Source organism: Sorex araneus, chromosome 5 (assembly GCF_027595985.1).
Source record: "Sorex araneus isolate mSorAra2 chromosome 5, mSorAra2.pri, whole genome shotgun sequence".
Classification (NCBI taxonomy): domain Eukaryota; kingdom Metazoa; phylum Chordata; class Mammalia; order Eulipotyphla; family Soricidae; genus Sorex; species Sorex araneus.
Window position 1 is genome coordinate 66,058,245 of NC_073306.1, and position 21,114 is coordinate 66,079,358.

At 38.9% G+C, this 21,114-nt stretch overlaps 1 protein-coding gene and 1 long non-coding RNA gene across 3 annotated transcripts in view; one reads left to right on the forward strand and one right to left on the reverse strand.

Moving 5' to 3' along the window:
• The window catches only part of AK5 (adenylate kinase 5), a 285,808-nt gene that overhangs the window by 149,267 nt on the left and 115,427 nt on the right, over window positions 1-21,114 (forward strand). For both annotated transcript variants that reach the window (XM_055140783.1, XM_055140782.1), the window contains exon 8: window positions 2,179-2,255. In XM_055140783.1, coding sequence (XP_054996758.1) covers window positions 2,179-2,255 — 77 coding nt within the window. The remainder of the gene's footprint in view (window positions 1-2,178; window positions 2,256-21,114) is intronic.
• Window positions 5,492-10,348, reverse strand: LOC129405136 (uncharacterized). The gene is made up of 3 exons (XR_008630355.1): window positions 10,013-10,348; window positions 7,846-8,014; window positions 5,492-7,252 (listed from the first exon to the last, which is right to left on the reverse strand). It is a non-coding gene; the product is annotated as an uncharacterized LOC129405136 (long non-coding RNA).

Here is a 21,114-nt window from a genome sequence, read left to right on the forward strand (position 1 = left end):
ATTTGCTTGAGTGGGCACCAGTAATGTCTCCATTGTGAGACTTGTTGTTACTGTTTTGGGCACATTGAATTCACCACGGGTAGCTTGCTAGGCTTTGCCGTGTGGGCAGAATACTCTTGGTAGCTTGCTGGGCTCTCTGAGAGGGACGGAAGAATTGAACCTGGGTCGGCCATGTGCAGGGCAAACGCCCTACCCACTGTGCTATCATTCTAGTCCGGTTATGGATCTACATTTTAAAAACCTTATCCTTTGAGGAGAAAGAAAGGTGTTAAATATATCAACATGATGTATAATAATATCTCTGCTTATTATCTAATCAATTTGGTATCAACATTTAGGATAATGATGAGAAACAAAAAAAGGAAGAGATAAAGAAAGACTATATGAGGACATACTTTGCATTTTGCACTGAAGAAAATTGTAAAAACAGCATCTTTGGGAGAGGTTTATATCCAAGGAGCATCAAAAAAGTTTGATATTTTAACTGAGTGCTGAAAGTAGGTAAAGGGACAAATATACTAACCTTCAGTACCTATAGTGCAAACCATAATAATAGAAGGAGAGAGACAGAGACAGACAGAGAGACAGAGAGAGAGGGAGAAGAAAAGTGCCTGTCATGGAGAAAGGCTAGGGTGGGGCTGGAGCAAGAGGAAAACTGGGGACACTGTTGATGGGAAACGTATACTCATGAAGGGGTGGGTGTTAGAACATTGTGTGATTGAAACCCAGTCCCGAACCTTTGTAACTGTATATCGCATGGTGATTCAACAACAACAAAAAGTTTAAATCCTGCCTTATTAAACGTTGTTTATTGCATATTCTGACATCAAGAATTATTTGGCGAGGTCAAGTTCTCACTGAAACATGGAGTGTTAATTTCTTCACCACATATATAATAACATTTTATGGGCAATGTCTCTCTGCCTAGTTTAATGATATATATTTCCCAGCAGGAGCAAGTGGTTAAATAAAAGTGATGAGTCAATTTTGCCTCAGAAGCCCTGTTATGGTTGAGGTTTGAGCCTTGGATATTAATATGCGAGCAATTTGACAAAACCTTTAGGCCAGCATATGGGGTAAACTTTATCATATTAAATTTGGGGTCAGAGAGATAGTATAGAGGTCATTTTACCTTGTACAAAGTTGACCCTGGTTGGATCCTTGGCATGGCATGATTCCTTCAAGCACATCCAGGAATGATCCCTGAGCACAGAACCAGGAGCAGCTCCTAAGTACTACCTGTTGTAGCCTAACTTTCCCCTCCACACCTGCCCCTCCACCATACAAACACACACACACACACACACACACACACACACACACCACCCCCAAAGCTAACCTGCTTCTTCTTATCAGGGACTAAGGTGAATTGGTCTGAAGAATAGAATTCTCCTACTTTCACATTGAACAAACTCAACCCTTCCTGCTTTGGAAATTCCCACGGTCTACCCCCACTCTGTATTTCCTTAGAGCATTCCTTCCCTTCAGTTCCTAGTCCTCTCACCCAAAGTGCTTCAACTCCGGAAACCTTAATCATCCTCAGAATTTGTACTTATAGTTCCTTGTAAAGACTCACACCTCTACTTCTAGTCAGAATAGTTGCCTATTTTTTTCTTTTTTGGCTGCTGTCAAGAAATTTCTTGCCCTTGCTGTCAAGAAATCTCCTTTAAGGATGGTCTTCATCTTAAGGATAGAAAAATTTGGTGTTTGGGATCCCCAGGGTTATACCTGGCAGTGCTTTGGGAACCTTGTGACACAAGAGATAGAAACCAGGGCCTCCTGCTGCACGGCATTCACACTGGTTCTTTGTACTCTCTCCCTGGCATCAGAATGTTTATGAACGTAATGTAATGTTTGTTAGAACATAATGTTTCCATTGAGGAAAACAAGTGAGAGATTATTTGTAGAAGAACACTTAGAAAACATCTTTAAAAATATAGAAACAGGGGCTGGAGTGATAGCACAGCAGGTAGGGCGTTTGCCTTGCATGCAGCCAACCTGTGTTCCATTCCCAGCATCCCATATGGTCCCCCGAGCACCGCCAGGAGTGATTCCTGAGTGCATGAGCTAGGAGTAACCCCTGTGCATTGCGGGGTGTGACCCAAAAAGATATATACATAAAAACATGTAGAAATACATACTTCCGCCTTCAGATAATCTTTTCCTTTTTAATCTTAGGTTCAAGTGACCTTGACCCTTCAATGTTATTGGACGCTGGAGAAATCATTGACATGGGGTCTGATTATGAAGATCAGGTAATTAAAAATCTCAAAACTGGTTTCCATTTGAAGGTGCTTAATATACATTCTCATAGAGATTTTGTGAAAATCGGAGTTATGATTCATTTTTGAAATGGTTTTAGATAACTAATGACATAGACCATGATAAATTACAGCAACCTTCAGCATCCGTTAACTAACTTTGGTCCTTTAACCTTTCCTCATCCACAGATCCAAAACAGCAATAACCCCAAAAAAATGATTATACGAAACAGATATGAGGTTATATGAGCCTCTCTTCCTGAGAAATTTACCTCTGTCTCGATATCCTGCAGTAACAAACCGAGAGTAATTATTGGGTATCAGTTATAGATTGAGAGTGCTGCTTCTCTAGTTTAAACCTTTGAATGACACTGATAACCCTAGACCTCAGAGACAAATCGTTAAATATATTTTCTATTTGAATAATACCAAAGAAATTTATATGGGTCATTTTCTTCTCAACAAAAGAACTCTCCCTATTGCTAAATTTTAACGACATAAAATAGTTGGCAAATGGTCCAGCTCACTAATTAGGTCTTATTTTTAAAGAAGAATTATGTCAGAAACTTCCTTCCACCTCTCATCAGTATTCATTTATAATGGCTGAAAGCCAAGAGAACATGTTCTCCTGGATTTTTTTCCCCTCTTCTCCCACTAATATATGTCACAAATAAAACAGATCTGACAAGAGTAATGTCTAGTGGCTTTGCATTTCACATACACACTCATAAATTGGTCTTTAAAAGCATTAAGTATCTTTTATTGTATCACAAAGCAAGAAGAATATATTGACAAGATAGAATAGCTATTACATTTTTCAGTATTTAATGCGTACTAATCATTGTGCTAATTCTTGTGCTAAATTCCTTAATTTGATTATCTCACTAATTCCTCATAGTATCTCTGAGAAATAGAAATTACTATCTCTTTCATAAACAAGACATTAAATAGAGTGATTGCCCCATAGTTACACAGTAATTTCACAGTGGAGAAGAAACCTCAGGGTACGTGCCTTAACATCTGCACTACACTGCCTCCCAGCCTTATCTCCAAAGACAGGCCATTCAGTGAATCACTTTTGAAGCTAATTCAGTTGTCTTAAGAGCCCATAAAATACACAAAGATGGAAATTTTACTTTTGATTGAACATAAGTAGAGCTAGAAGTGGTCATGTTAAATGAATTGTAGAGAGAAAAGGGCAATATTGGGGTGATCTCACTCAAATGTGGTACATGAAGAAACATAGAAAGGAATGGATAATATCTAATAATAAAAGCCTTTGGACTTTGACTAGAGTAAGATTACAGAGTGATAAGGGGGATGTGGGCTGAGAAAGGAGGAGAAAGTCTAGAAGTGACGTAAGGACAGAGGTCGAGGGTCTTGAGCACTTTGTTGGGATTGGAGGTACAGTAACTGTACACTAAAAGCATGAATGTTGAAGCTATTGTAATCATGTTGTTTTAACTACCATAGCATAAAATAAAACTCACTAGGGAATGAATTTTTTTCAGTTTTTATAAAAGACCCATGATTTACAAAGTTACTGATAATTGAGTTTTAGGCATACAATAATTCAACACCAATTCCTCTGCCAATGTCAACTTCTCTCCACCAGTGTTTCCACTGAGAATGAATAATTTTTTTTAAAAAAAAAGATCCCAGCAGAGGTATACGCTAAGCAACTGCTATCGGAGGTGGGCTGGTAATCCAAAATTATAGACTAGTCAAGAAAATTAACTATAACAAGAAACCTAGATGATTCGACAACTGAAAGAATTCAAAATGGTTATAATGTAAAAGTGTGAAAGAACCATATCTTTAGTAAGATTTGGAGAATACAACTTCATAGCTCTATATGTGTACAAGATTCATTGCATCCGCAAAGTTCTTGTGCATCAGACTATCAGAATGACCCCAATGAGGTAACCCATTCCTCTGACCTCCCTTACCTTTTCTCTTTGGTAATTACCACAGTTATCACAGAATCTAAGACATATTTTCTTGTGTCTTGTCAGCTCTTTTGCTTTGATTATTTGTATTCCATTCATTAATTAAACAATCTGATAATTGTCATAATACACCATTGGGTGTATATGTCACAATTTATCCAGGAAACTGTCAATGGAGATGTAGATAGATTCCATATTTTAGGGTGTTGTGAATAATGTTGCTTATAAATATAGGAACATAGGAACATGCAAACATCCTTTCAATTGATGTCTTCATGTCTTTGTAAAATACCTGAGTGGTATTGCTAAATAATGATACTGCCATTTAAGTTCTTTTAGGAATCTCCATACTGATTTCATAGAGCCTAAGTCAAATTACTTCCCTACCAGTAGTATATGAGTTCTTTTTCCTCTCTCACAACCATAATTGCTGTCCCTGTCTGTTTTTTAATATAAGACATTCCCACAGGAGTGAGATAAATTATTGTGGTTTTGGATTGTATTTCCCTCATAGATTATGTTGAATGCCTTCGTTGAAACTAAAAACTAAAATTTAACTCTGAGTCCAAAGCCCAGAATATGTTTATTTCTGTGTATTTTATAGTGTTCTTCCATATATTTTTAGTTATATCCTTCTTTTTCTTTAAGGTCCAATTTATCCAACACCATTTGCTGGCTTTCCCCTCTAACACACACACACACACACACACACACACACACATACACACACAATCTATGACCTTGACTCCTTTGTTTTAAATTAAATGTCCATATATTTATGGCTGTATTTCTGGGTTCTCTATTTTACTTCATTGTGTGTGTTTGTGTGTGTGCCCGTGTGTGTGTGCTTCTGTACCAGAATGATTTGATTACTGTTGTTTTGTTGTATACCTTAAAGTCAAGAAATGTAATATCTTTAATTTCCTTCTTCCCTTTCAGGTTGCTTTGGTTAGTCATGGTCTTTGTGCTTCCTTACAATGTTTACGATAGTTCTATTTCCTTATATATGTATATATGAATATAGTATATGTGTACATATAGTATATGTTATATATGTATAGCAAGTCAGGGAGATAGCTCAAAGGCCTGGAGCATATGCTTTGCATGCTTGTGTTCAGAATTCAATAACTGGCACTGAATGGTCTTCTAGGGCACCTCTAGGAGTGACCCCAGGCACCAAAACAAGAGTAGCTCATAAGCACCACCAAGTATGACCCCAAAACAAAAGCAAATCATATAAAGATTGCATTGATTTTGTTGCTTCAGTCATGTGGACAAACCTCATTTCTTATAAAACATTAGTGTGTGGTTTATTTTGAAAGACATATTAACACATTAAAATTTTTAATATTCAAGGAAATAAAGAAACCATGAAACAAGTATAAGAAAAAGTGAAATAGAAGAAGGGAAGAAATAGAAATTCTTGGCACATAAAACATTGACACTGAAATAAAAATTTACTTAACAAGTTAAATAGTAAACTAGACAACTAAAAAAAACTTAATAATAGAGCTAAAGAGAATATCTTGCACTAAAAAAGAGTTAAATACTTGTAAAATATAAACATTAGCTTATCAGACACAGGATAGAATGATTGGACTGATATATTCTTTTATATACACATATATATATTCTACAAGGAGTTCTAGAAGAAAAAGTGGAGGAAATGGAGCAGAAACTGTATTTTGACAAATATCACTGAGAACTTTATAGAGATTATAAAAGAAAAGTGACCAGGTTAAAGGATTACATCCAGTCTTGAGCAATCAAAGATAATTCTTGAGGCCAGAGAGAGTGTACAGGGTTAAGGTGCAGATGCAAGTTTGATCTCCCACACAAGATGGTTCCTCAGTCATTGGGTGTGGCCCTGAAGATGCCCCCATCACTGCCATGTCACCCTCAGCACCGTGGGGATCAAGCAGCTCTGCATCCTTGATCCTTGCATTGAACACTATCGCAGCAGGACAAGAATCACTGTCACCTGGGACTTCTCAGCTCCATTTAGGAGCCCCCGACTGCAAAGAATGACGACATTTTTCACCTATTTTTTTCATTTTGTAATTAAACAAATTAAGTATTAATCAACATGTTATTATTAATATATTAATTAAGAAATCAGATGAGATTGGGCGCATTCAGGGTGGGTAGTGCAGCGGGTAGAGTGTTTGCCTTGCACACAGCTGACCCGGGTTTGATTCCTCCCTCCTTCTCGGAGAGCCCGGCAAGCTATACCAAGAGTATCTCACCCGCATGGCAGAGCCTGGCAAGCTCCCCGTGGCGTATTCAATATGCCAAAACCAGTAACAAGTCTCACAATGGAGACGTTACTAGTGCCCACTCGAGCAAATCAATGAGCAATGGGATGACAGTGACAGTGACAATTAAGAAATATCACTTGTATCACATCATCCTGTTGCTCATCTATTTGCTTGAGCAGGTGCCAGTAACATCTCCATTTGTCCCTGCCGCATGCTAGTGTAGCCCAATGGCATCTGCTCACCCAGGAACTCAAAAAGCTTCAAACTGTTCATTCAGGATCTTGACGAGAAGTCTGACCATCTCGTATGTGGGCGGCCAGGCATTCTTTTGACATCCTGTGGAATCCAGTCAGTAACAGCTCTAGTCCAGCGATCACCTCCAAATCGCATTATGTGTCCAGTCCATCTGATTTTTGATGCCTTGGCAAACAAGACAGCGTCCCTGATTCTCAATTGTCAACGGAGGTTGGAACTCCAGATTCCTTCTCTCACTTGAGTGAAACATGATACTCCTAGCATAGCTCTTTCCATTCCTCTTTGGGATACCCGAATAGCGTTCTCATCCTGTTTTTGTAGGGCCCAGGCGTATGTTAGTGCAGGAAGAATGGTGGAGTTGAAAAGATGTGCCCGGAGCTGGAGGTTCTCCATCCTTTTAACAACTTCTTCGATGCTCTTAAAGGCATTCCACACCGCTCTCTTCCTCCTGCGCAGCTCAGGTGCCAGGTCGTTCATCATGTTGAGTTCTCAACAGTACACATAACTGCTGCATTCAGAGATGTTTGTTCTGTTGAGAGCAAATGGAACATAATATTTATTATGATATTTGATAATATGATTTATTTTATTATATTTATCATAAGTATATTTAATTATTTGATATATTTATTATTCTGTTTATTAATAAATATTATCATCATCATCCCGTTGATCATCTAATTTCTCGAGCGGTCTCAGTAACGTCTCCATTTGTCCTAGTCCTGAGATTTTAGAAGCCTCTCTTTACTCGTCCTTCCCAACAATGCCATATTAGAGTCTCTTTCAGGGTCAGGGGAATGAGACCCATCATTGTTACTGGTTTTGGCGTATGAATACACCATGGGGAGTTTGAGGCTCTCCCATGTGGGCAGGAAACTCTCAGTAGCTTGCCAGGTTCTCCCAGAGGGAGAACTAGGCTATAAGATGTTTTCCGGGAGCTTGCTTTTAAGTCTCTGGATGTTGGCCGTTGGTGGGATTACACGGCGCCAGGGGAATTCCCTGGGTGTGACTGCCTAGCTACTGGAAAATAGGAAATCTGGGCAGAAGAGGCCCAGTCCCGATCCGAGCAGGCTTGGAGGTCTCAGCCCCGAGTCCCACACACCTGGGTTTCTCTGCCAGTACCTTCATGCATGAGGCTCATCCAAATGTGTGGAGAGGGGCCTTGAGTATGGCTGTGTCTAGGCTCCGGAGGTCTTCGGCCGAGGGAGCTCTGCTCGGGACGGGGAGGGAAGCTGGAGCCCACCTCCTCCGAGGGGCCCTGAGGAAGATAGCCAGGCGCTCGGGCAAGAGACTATTAATAATAGTATTAATATATATAATGATTTAAATTTTTAATTAAATTTTAATTACAATTATATAATTATAATTAAAAACAAATTGACAAGTTATTAAGTTGACACCTATGTGCCAGGTAACATAAATATTTGGAATATATAATGATATCAAACACACAGCTTACATGGTATTGGGAAAGACAGTAAATAAACAAAATAAGTCAGTAAAATCATTAGACTGTCAGAAGTGATCATTTCTCTGAGAAAATGAAAAGTCAAATACCAGTGTAATAGGATTAGGAATGGTGAGCTGGAGAACAGAGTATACTATTAAGTAGGATAATCTACATTAACTAGGATAACCTTTCAACAAGGTAATATTAAGCAAAAATTTGGCCTATAATATAAAGCAATAACACAGAAGACATTAAAGAGAAAAAGAAATATCAATACAGCAAATATGAGGGGCTATTTTTTGCCATTTGGATATTTATAACATCATTAAAGCACCATACAATACATGTAAACAGGCTGTGAGAAGCCAACTAAAAGCCTATGTATCTGTCTCATCATATACTAAAGCCAAATCACAGGATTTGGGGCAGTCTTATGCATCCTGTTATACAGCAACAATTTTGGTAAGCCCAGAGTAATGAAGCAATAGCTTACATTTATTGATCACCTATTTATAAGCCAGACACTGATTTTTGGATTAGGTGCATTCTTCTTAACCCCTACAGTATCACAAGATTCTAGGTCTTTATATTTCCAATTTATAGTTGAGGAAACTAAAGCTTATAGAAGTTAAATGACTTCTAAGACTACAAAGCTAACAAGCTGCAGAATGAGGAATCAAATTTTGCTGAATCTGGCAGCAAATGCTCCAAAAGCATCCAAACAGAAAAGATGTTGTTAAGGTCTCAGATTATCTGTCTATTTTGGTTCACGCTGTTTAATTATCTAACTTTGCTGCATTTGAATTACCATACTTCTACTGTAATGAGCCAGAGAGTAAATATTTTAGACTGTGTGAGCCATATGATCTTTGATGTAAGCACTCAAACTCTGCCATTATAGTGTAAGGAAGTCAAAACTGTACTTAAATATGTCTAGTTGTTTTCCAGTAAAACCTTATGCATACTAAATTTTTTATTATATTATTCCTTCTGATTTATTTCAACTATTAAAAATTTTTAAACCCCTTCCTTCCTATTACTCTGGACAAGAATTAAGTAACGAAAGTAGGTAAAGGTATAATAACCTTTCAGTACCTGTATTGCAAACCCTAATGCCCCAAAAGGAAAGACATTGTATGACTGAAGCCCAATCATGAACAACTTTGCAACTATGTATCTCACGATGCTTTTATTTAAAATTTTTTTTAAATATTACAAAATAAATTTAAAATAAACCCCTTCTTAACTGCAGAGACACACACAAATAGGCTGGAGGGTGGATCTGACCAAAAGACCATAGTTTGCCTGCTGTAAACCATCCCTCATTCTAAACATTGCCCTACCCATTAGTTTCTAACAAACACAGTGTATTTAATAGTGTTCTTTTTGTTTCACATTTATGACCTTATTGTATCCTCATTTATATAAGATAGATATGATTATCTCAATTTTACTCATGAAATAACAGAGGCACAGAGAAATTAAGAAGTTTATTAAGTTAGAATTTTAGAACAGCTGTCTGACTTCAGAGCCAAGACAAGAAAGATAGCAGGCCAGCAGCCAGACCACTAACATCTCACACACACAAACACACACACACACACACAAAGAAAAAAAAACACCGAAAAATCTGAGTAGCTTCCATTCAAAGGTTCTTTTTCATGCAATTGCCAAAAGGGATCATGAATAGGAAGTAAAAGTGTGCAAGGAAAATGAATCTATATTAGCTGCATGTTTTCCCTTAGCAGATGCTTAATTGAGTCTCTTTCAGTGCAAGGAGACTAGAATATGGAATTCTGTGGCCAGGAAAGGAGATTTCTAGGGTGTGCCAAGTCTCACCTCAGCCGCAATGCTTCAGTTACCCAATATGATTTCTCTTCCTTAGTGCTCCTCCTTGTTCTTGGTTCTTTCATTCTTGGTTTTCTTACTTCACTTTATTTCAATAGAGGCATTCCCCAGCATCCTAGCTGTGTGGCACCTTCGCTCTTCTCCATTGAACAGGTTATCTTTAGAGAAACTCCGTCATAGCCATGATTTCAGCTTTACTCAGAGCTTCCTAATGAATTTGTATCACAAAAGTCTGCCAGCGAAACAGAACTGGTTGGATTTCCATTGTGCATCCCAAACTCAGCACGTCTAAAGCAACTCACCATCTTCCTCCACAAAATCTGTTCGTCCTTCTGTTTTCTCTATTTCTGTGAGTAATACCACCATCCTCTCAGCTGCTCAAACCAGAAACAAGAGCATCTTTTTAGCTGCCTTCTATTCTCTAGCTTCCTGCATCAGTTTGGCCAAAGAACTCACTTCTTCCCTCTTTCACTGTATCGCCACTGCCTTGGTTCTCATGTTCAGTCTTCCTGTTGGGAACCCTTGAGATGGTAGCCCATCCAGCTCCCTTATCTAAGAATCCTCAGCCATCAAAATCATATTTCTGAGAAGAAATATAACTTATGATTTAAACCTATCTTACTATCTTAATTCCTTACTACTGTTAAAATTAAGTCTGAATCTCTTGTCATAATTCATGAGAAACAAACTCATATTCTGGTTCCCAACACCCCTTGTCAGAATCACACTTGCTATCACCAAGACACTGAATATCCCAGTGATCATAGACCAAGTTTGTTATGCTTTGCAGAGTCCATTTCTTCCATATGGAAACTTTATCAAATTCATCAACTCTGTCCATCACAATATCTACTTAGGACCCGTTATGACTACTTCTCAGTAGCCTGCTCTTACTGCATATTGATCTTTGTAGGGACTATATTCACTCTGGATGGCTTCAATTCTTGGCAAAGAGCATGTACTCAGTACATAGCCACTTCTTAGAAGTCAATAAAGAGGCCAGAGTGATGGTTCAGTGGTAGGATGTTTATGTTGCATGTAGTTGACCAGGGTTCAATTTACAGCATCCCATATTGTCCCCCAAGCACTTCCAGGAATAACTCCGGACTGCAGAGACAGGAGAAACCCCTAAGCATTGCCAGGCATGACCCAAAACCCAAAAATAAATAAAATATTCAAAAATAATACAATGTCTAGCTTTTCTACATAATATACATTTTGTGATAATATGATGTTTAACTTTTTGGACTTCAGGTTTCATTTTTCAGAAAATAATGATAGTAGCTCCTTTTAAAAGTCCTATTGTGAAAAGTAGGAAATACAAGAGACAGAACAAATGCTCCTTAAATGGGAACCTTCTATCCTTCTTCCAAACAAACTCTGAAATAGTGTCTTTCTGTTTATACAGACATTTATACAGACATTTCCTCAGCTAAGTGAATGTCAATGATCTAAGCACTTCCTTTTTTTTTTGGTCTAGCAAATGGGAACTTAAAAGTAATCACTTCGTCCTAGAAACAAGTAAAGAACTAAACTGAAAAATCAACACTTCTTAAATGTGTAAGAAAAAAAAAGGTCACAAAGCAAAAATAAGCTACACAAAAACTGGAGAGACAAAAGGCACAATTTAAAGAAAATTATAGGGAGAGGCTATTTTATCAGTGCCTAATTTTAATAAAGTTTGATCAGAACCTAACCCATGTGAAAAGGAGTAAACAGTAAATTTTCCCCACCCTTCGGCCATTCTGAAGTTAGGGAGTTAAAACCTAAGCATTACTTATGACATTCATAGTCTAAGGCATAAGCTCACAAGGACCTACTCAGAGGACTATAGTCTACTTTCTTTCTCCTCATACATTATATTACTAAAAGCTTGTTAAGTTTTTTTTTAACCTAGTATCCATCAGTCAACAAAATATTACAAGAAATTCTAAAAGGAAAAAAACACAGTTTGAAGAGACTTGAGAAAGTGTCAGAATAAAAGTTCGATGTAGTACACATGTCAGAATTAAACCATAAAATTAGTTATATGCTAAGGACTTAAATGAAAATAAATGGTAGACAGCGTACCCAAATAGACAGATAATGTAAGCATGAGATAAAACTTCAAAGAAAGATTCAAAAATAAATGCTGGAGACTAAAAAAACACTGTTACAAAAAATAAAGAACATCTCTGATGATGTTTGAGTAGACAGGGTATAACTGTCTACTAAATTTCTACTACATTTTTAAATTTCTATGCTTGAGAAGATGATTGTAGAAACTTCTAAACCTGAAAAGCAGAAATAAAAAAGACTGAAAATTAAAACAGAATCTGAAAAAGCTGAGGAACAATTCTGATAAAGATAAAGAGTCTTCAAAATTTGTGGTGAAATTTAAAAATTACCTGTGATGGGATTATTGGAAGGAGAAGAAAGAGGAATGAATGAAATATAATCAATAATTAATAACTATCCAAAACATAAAACATCATTTCCAAGTGGATTCGATGATGAATTCTACCAGCCAAGGAAAAAATTATACTAACTCATCACCAAATCTCTACCAAACAACAGAAACGGAGTGAATGCATTCTAATTTATTCTCTCAGGCTAGCATTTCCTTATATCAAAGTCCTGAGACAAAGATATTACAGTAAAAGAAAACCACAGACCCCAAATGCCTTGTGAACATGTAGGCAAAAATCCTGAACAAAATATTATACACCATAACTAAATAAGTTATCCCCTGGGATTACCATGCTATTTCAATATCTGAATAACTGATGTAATCCATCCCATTTATAGACTAAAGGAGAAAAATCACATGCTTATATCAGTAAATGCATAAAATTTACTTGAAAAAAATGAACACTAATTTATGATTTAAAAGTAAGCAATAGGCTCCTAAAAAACCATGATCCCAAAGGCCCACTAACTACTTTTGGCACCCAGTGGTTTCTTGCAGAAATGCCTCTAGACAGTGAACTAAGCTACGGCCCCATGCCGTCCCGGGAGGGGAAAGGTTTTTCTCTCTCAGGCTTTCCTTTTGGCGGCAGTGTGGAGACCACCATCTTTTGGAGCCCACTAACCGGAGGTACGAGCTTGCAGTGATGTGACTTCTGGCAGAAATTTCTCTGCACTTAATTACTAAAATACCAAAAATCCAAGACCTCATGTGCTCTTCATTCTCAGCAATGGAAAACAAATTATCAAATAATGCCATTTCGGCAGGTCTGATTGTTGGGGGGAAATTCCAAATAATAATAGTGAGTTTTCTGTTGGAATATTGAATGTAATCAAAGTAAAGAGAAAGTAAAGTGAAAATCATCAGCCACACAGGCGGAGGGCTCGGGGGGGGGGGGGGGAGATGGGAGGGGAGGTATACTGGGGTTCCTGGTGATGGAGCATGTGCACTGATGAAGGGATGGGTGTTTGATCATTGTATGACTGAGACTTAAACCTAAAAACTTTGTAACTTTTCTCATGGTGATTCAATTAAAAAATAATAATAAGCAATAAAGGCACAGAGGAGAACTTCCCCAATTTGATAAAGAATGTCTACCAAAAAATTCTACAGGTGGGTCCTGGGGGTGTGATTGAATGGTAGAGCATCTGTTTTGTGGGTGTGTGGCCACAAATTCTATCCCTGTCACCACCTCACATCACTGAGTGTCATCCTAGTGAGGGAGCAGGAGAAGGCACTGCTTCTTGGAGCTGGAGAGATGGTATAGTGGGCAGGGTAGTTGCCTTGCATACAGCCAACCCTAGTCCAACCCCCAGCACCCCGTATGGTTCCCCAAGCCCACTAGGAGTGATCCTTGGGTGCCAAGCCAGGAGTAAGCCCTGAGCACCACCAGATGTGACCCAAAGAACAAACCAAAGAAATAGAAAGAAGGCACTGTTCCTATTATCATGGCACATATAGCAAGAATAGCTAACAATAGAGTAGCACTGTAGTCCTGTTGTTCATCAATTTCTCAAGCGGGCACCAGTAACGTCTCCATTGTGAGACTTGTTGTTACTGATTTTGGCATATCGAATATGCACATGTAGCTTGCCAGGCTTTGCCGGGCAGGCAGGATACTCTCGGTAGCTTGCCAGGCTCTCTGAGAGGGATGGAGGAATCGAACTCGGGTCGGCCGCGTCTAAGGCAAACACCCTACCCGCTGTGCTATTGCTCCAGTCCAATAATAGAACCTAATAATAAAGTACATCTATACTATAATCGAGTGCATCTATAAATGTAAAATAAAAACTCTATGAAGCTCTTGGGAGATGTACATAGTGCAATGTGGCTATGTGGTCAGCAAGGTGTGGAGATACTATAGTTGAGATTAGGAAGATGAGTACAAGACAACAAGGTATGTGTAATAAAGTGAGAGGACAGGAAAGAATTAGGGCAGAGGAGCAAAAGAGATGTCTAAGAAAAACTGTGTGCATAAGCAAAAAGAAGCCTGGCATTTGAAAGGCCAGGGTAGATAAAGTGCAGAGAGAGGAGGCGGGTGGTGTATGCCAAACCTTGGGTGTGAGACTTTATAGAGCAAGTTGGGTGTTCTGACTTTATCCTAAGGTCAGTTGTTGAAAGTTTGTTGGTTGCAGGGTTGCCTTTAAGTGGGGGAGTGGTAGCAAGATGATGTGTGATATAATTCTATTTGTACATTTTGAGTTTTGTTTTTGGGGTACACCCAGCAGTACTCAGGGCTTACTCCTGGCTCTGCCATTGAGGCTCATTCCTGGTGGGCTTGGGGGACCATATGGGTCCTGGGGGTCAAACCTGGGTTGGCCGTATGCAAGGCAAACACCCTACCTGCTGTACTGTCACTCCAGCCCCTCTATTTGTACTTTCAAAAATATTTTTCTAGGGGCTGGAGATAGCTCAGAGTGACATTGCAAGAGAAACCCAGGTATGCGCGATCTGTCACTGGGATCTCTCTCCAAGCCTGCTCAGATCAGAACTGGGCCTCCTCCACCCAACTCCCTTGTTTTCCAGTGGCTAAGCAGTCACACCCACAAACTAGCTCCCCTCCCTGCCATGAAATATCATCAGCGGCCAAGATCCAGAAACTATAAAATAAAGCTCCCAGGAGAAAGCAACACAGTATTTCCTGGAGAGCGGGTCTGCATTCGTGGCCACACGACCTCATATACTCTAGCCCACTGAAGTACCTAAAGTAGCACACATTTGTTTGTTTTTCACATACTTGCTTGTATTCTCTAACGTAGCACACATTTGTTTGGTTTTCATATACTTGCTTGTATTCTCTTATATATGGGCTTAAATGGCTCCAGAATGAGATACAACAATCTTCACACACTTCCCTCTTATTGTGGTGGGAAGACGCTTGCTGGTGGGGTGGGTGTTTGAATGTGATCTGTAATGAACTATTGTGAACTACTTTATGAAAATAAAATATATAAAAGTCGCAGAGTGAGGTAGCAAGATGCATCCCTCCTCCCCTGTTTGGGACTCCCAGAATGTGTTGGGATGGGGTGCTGTAACTAAAGAGTGCAACCCGAAGGGTCCCTACCTGTGCAAAGCACCACAAGCAGATATCTGGCCTTCGGTCCTTCCAGCAGCAAAAAATGGAAGGGGAAGGGTGGTGTTCAGAACTGAGTCAGGGATTATAAAAAGACGATTGTTCTGGCTGCAGTGTGAGTCCAGTGGGCGGCAGCAAAACAAGAGATGGCGACCAGCCCTGGCACTGGAATGGGCCCTGGCACCAGAGCTGGGCAGAACAGGATGCATTTGAGGGACAGTGAGGCAAAGTCAACAGGACTTCCTTCATGTTGGAATGAATATGAGAGGGTGGGGGCGTGAGTTATTGAAGATTTTTAATATGTACAGATGGGTGGGTGTAGTGGAGTTCACAGGAGAAAGAACACTAAGAAAATACCAGTCCCATAAGGAAAGAGCATGAGTGTAATTTTAGACGTGCTGGGTTCAGAGTGCTTTAACGCATCCAAATAGAAAACTCAAGTGAGCAACTAAATATTCAGGTCTGGTGCTTAGAGGAAAGAGCTGGGCTCTAGATACAATTTGTAAGCTGCTGAATAAACACACAACTTGAAGTTGTGCATTCTGATATGGAGAGAAACAAAACAATTTACAAAAGGGTTGAAAGTTGCAGTAAGGACCTTTAAAATGTGGGTAGAGGTAGACAAGGCTGCAAAACATATATAAAAGAAGTTGTTAGATAAGAGGAAAATCAACAGAGTATATTATTCCAACAGCCAAAAAAAGAGTATCTCAGGAAGCAGAATGTTAGATGTTGATAAAAGAATGAAAAAAAGGGAGAATGGAAAGTGGCTGTTTTGTGTATAGAAACATGGAGGAAATGGTTAGCCTCACAGAGACTATTGTGGAAGGTTGTCTTTGTAATATCAGACATTTGAGTATGTTTTGAAATACATATATAGGATACTCTCATGAGGAAAATGAGAGAGACAGAGACAGACAGACACACATACATACATACATAGAGAGAGAGAGAGAGAGAGAGTGAAAGTCCTGTGAATACAGGATGATTGGGTCCCAGAACCAGAGTATAGGTGGAGAGACTGGCCTTAGGACAGAACAGACTAAGCGTGGGTTATAACAGAAGGAGCATAGATAGGAGTGTAGACTTGTATGTTTAATGGTGAGAAATTGAGTTCCTGACAAATGGTTCCCAAAGACATAACCATCTGTTAAATCCAAGGTTTGAAGCAAGTGGAGAATTGAATTGTTGTTGAAACCAGGGGCACGTGAACTCAGGAAACATAGCAGAATTGATAAGCAGTCCAAGAACCCATTTGATGTTAGTTGCCCGGAAATTTGTTTTGATCTATCAGATCTTGTCCTTGTTTTCTGTTCACTTAGAGAATGTCATTTGAGAGCCCTGGAGATCCCAGACACTTTTCTAAGCACAAAAGATACAGAGTGAAGTGGAATTTCCATGGAGCACAGAGACCATTGTTAGTTCACTTCACTCAGGAATGCAGTTTTCCCAAGTATGTGCTACAGGAAGTCAGTGAGCACACTATTAGCAGCATGAGTGACCGCTTGAATCAGGGATTCTAAAAGGACAAAAAGTAACGTGAACAGTGGATCATAGAGCAAATAGAAGAACTTGCAGTATAGTTGACTTCTTTAAAAATTTTACTCTGTGTCAAATATATGAGCTAGCTCTTTGTTAAAAAGAGTACTTCATCCTAGCAATCCCACAGGATCATTTCAAATCCTATTCCTTCTTCCTTAAGATGTTCTCTAATAATGGAAATATATATCCCTTTTCTACCAATTCCCCTGAACACCTAAAGCACTTAAGACTTACACCCTAAGTCTTTGTGACTGGTTATATTTGATTTTTAACTACATCACACAATAATTTATATTACTTCCTGATTACCTCCTACTAGCATTCCTTATGAGAATGAACATGAACTCTGCAACCAGTAAGCCTGATTCAAATCCAGTATCTCCCTTAAGAGATTACATGTTCCTTAGCCTCTTTAAACTTGAGTTTCTTCATCTACAAAAGCAGACTTAATTCCTTGTAGGCTATATGGATTAAAAGATATCCTCTGTCTCTCTACATATATATATATACGTATATATATGTATATATAAAACCTTCTGACTCAGTAGAAAATACAGTGAATATTTCCTCTTCCTTGTTTTTCTTTCTTGAAAGGGAGGAACCTACCATATACCTCTTTTGTGTTCATTACAGTGTGTCAGGAACACTGTTGGGAACCAAATAGACATAGGAATGAAGTCAGAATACCAGGCCTGTGGCCTGAAGAGAGAGCAGAATAGAATGGAATGCATTCATGCATGTATCGGGGGGATATATCTTTGTTGGTGTGCATTTTAATTGAATTTCCATGGTGGTATTCAGACCCTAAATCAATAAATATATTTAGTGAAAACATGTAGTTTGTTCTCTTTATAGAGCTGATTTTAAATGGTCTCATTCCTAAGGCACTGCAGTTTGGTTGCACAGCACTGATCAAGATTCAGTCACTTAGTGTGTTGCCGCTGACACATCAAGTCTCCTGTTCTAAAGGCTGAGTCAGGCTTTTTGTTGCATGTTCTACTTGCACTAATGGGAGCTGAGAAGCTGGAATGTCAAAGTTTACCTCCCAGCTCTCTAAATGCTACATATATTTGATGGTGAAAATTATTGGTGGTCTTTTGGAAGGATGAAAACAGGAACCTTGGGGTGGTACTGAGGTCAGGTGGATGTAAGTCTAACTTTCCCCAACCACTAAAACAAAATCCAGCACCACCTTCTGTGGGTTTAGGCAGCTTTCTGGCTGTCTTAATTGGGTAGTGAAACAAAAGTTATTCAGCAAGAAAAAGAAATACCAGGAAGATAGCTCTGGGGACTGGAGAACAAATGGTTCTCCTTGCATTGACATAGCCCCAGATTCAGTCCCCAGTACAACATCTCACACACACACACACACACACACACACACACACACACACACACACCAACTATCACTGGGGATAGCCTGATAGCCCCAGAGCCCACTCAGGTGGTTCCAGTGGCCCATAGCAGTGCTTAGTTAAACAATGAGTCATCTCACCCAGTTGGCCAAGACTAGCAAGGATTGGTCTTCAGGTCCCCTCAGCACAGCTTAGGAGAGTATCCCCTAAAAAAATAAAAAAGCATAAGCCACGTTTAAAAACTTCATAAATTGGGGGGTGGAGCGATAGTACAGCGGGTAAGGTGTTTAGCTTGCATGCAGCCAACCCCAGTTCGGTCCCCAGCACCCCATATGGTCCCCTGAGCACCACCAGGAGTAATTCCTGAGTGCAGAGCCAGGAGTAACCCCTGTGCATCGCTGGGTGGGTGTGACCCAAAAAAGAAAAACTTCATAAATTAATAATATTTTTTCATTATTCTTTACTGCAAAGTCAGGGGATGTCCTTCATATTTTCAGTGTAGATATTAAATATTAAAGAACCATGTTATAGCATTTGGGTTGCCAATTTTGAACCAAGAGTTCAGTATATTTTCTCACTTATATAAGTATATGCTTCATCACTATGCATGTCCAGCAAGCCTATCACAAGACTATAGGAGAAATCTCTGTAGAAGGAAATGAGACTGATAGAATCCTTTATTTCAAAGCAATAGGATAGACTCCTGGGATAAAAATATATGAAGGATTGATTGTTAAAAAAAATGCTTTTCTATTTTCCAAGACTGTATTATTCTTGTCAGACTGGCTTTATAATTAAATTTCCCAGGCTCCTGTGACATCTTATTAGCAGAAATAACCTTGAATGACCTATCCTTTTATAGGAAACATTAAAACATTTATGATAATGGAATAGTATCACTACAATAATATCACTACCTTGATAAGAGAAGAAAATAGAACTCATGGAAACTAGTCATTTGATGTGCCTTGGAGCCTTAAAATATGGGAAACAGTTGTTAACAGGAAACTAAATAACCTGGGTTTATTATGTACTTACTGAAATAAAGGTGGGAAGAGTGTGTACAAACCTGACAACTCAAGGCAAGCACAATAACAGGCTCCACAGACTTAAAATTAAATGACAAAGTGGGATGGAAGGAGGTTGCACTTTGCTGCCCAGAACTGGTTGCCAGCAAACTGAGGCTACCATTGTCCACTGTCTGATGAATTATCTTTCTCTTTCTGTAGGTTTCGGTTCACAGAATATATATTCTTCTTTCCAGTTCCTTGTCAAATCCATATTTCCATTCTGTATGGGAATTATACCGAGAGATAGTAGTACAGAAGAGATGTACTGTAGTTATGATTCTGCTACATAAGGGCTTTGTGCTGTAGCCTCCATTTCCAACCATAGGAAAATAATGTGAATACTAAGTAGCTGGTTTCTATCAAGGCATTCTGGTAGATGGAAAGCACTGTACATGCCGTTGTCTAATCAGAAGTCATAGCATGATGGTTAGTTTAAATTTTTCATAACCTCTTCTGAAGGTGAATAGAAATATATTATAAAACAATAGCTTTACCACTCTGTATTTTGAAGGAACCACCCTTTTCAGAATATGGTCAGTAATAAGAGTATGAAATTAATATTTTCCTTAGGATTCCAGCATCATCCTGAAGGCTTTCAGCACGCTGTCCTTATTTCTATAAGCAAATTGTCCCCATTTCTATTACAGCACTTGTCACATGGATTATGGCCATTGGGTTACATATCTCTCTTCCCCAGATACTACACTTAGGTACAAGACCCATAGGTACATCACTGTAATTCCTCAGTTCCTTGAATATTATTGACAAAGTATAGGAGAACAATTCAGGAATATTTTCTTCATAAATAGAATGCAGAAAAATTCAAAGGGAAATACAAGGTAAAAATCTGATATTGCAGACAGGGATTGAACAAATTTACATGTCACTGATGGTTTTTCTTTTTTAATTTACATGCTTTCAAAGGAAGGTAGTTAGGATATTGAGAGATTCGATGTAAGAAGTAGTGGAAGGATATGGAAATACCAAAGTGGAAAGTTTTATTTTCTGGAGGGCACCATAACAAATCAGGCTCCTGCTGGCCTGTTCAACCAAATCTGATTTCTATAATGGACTATATAATGTTAAAAAAAATGCTTCTTCTTTACTGAGACGCAGATAGGCACTACAGATATAAATTCAGATACATAGAATTCAGATCAGTGAAGAGTGTTTTTCCAACGTGTCACCTAGCAGAATAGATCATTGAAGATATTCAAAATAGTCTCTTTTTCTCCCCACTTTATTTAAAATAAATATCACTATAACTATCACCATCATCCAGTTGATCATTGATTTTCTCGAGTGGTCTCAGTAACGTCTCCATTCTTCCTAGCCCTGAGATTTTAGCAGCCTCTCTTTACTCGTCCTTCTCAACAGTGCTGGATTAGAGACTCTTTCAGGGTCAGGAGAATGAGACCCATCATTGTTACTGTATTTGGCATATGAATACGCCATGGGGAGCTTGCCAAGCTCTCCTGTACAAACAGGAAACTCTTGGTAGCTTGCCAGGTTCTCCCAGAGGGAGAACTAGGCTATAAGATGTTGTGCGACCGGGCTGCACACTTTTGGGAGCTTGGACTTATAGTCTTTGGATGTTGGCCGTTGAT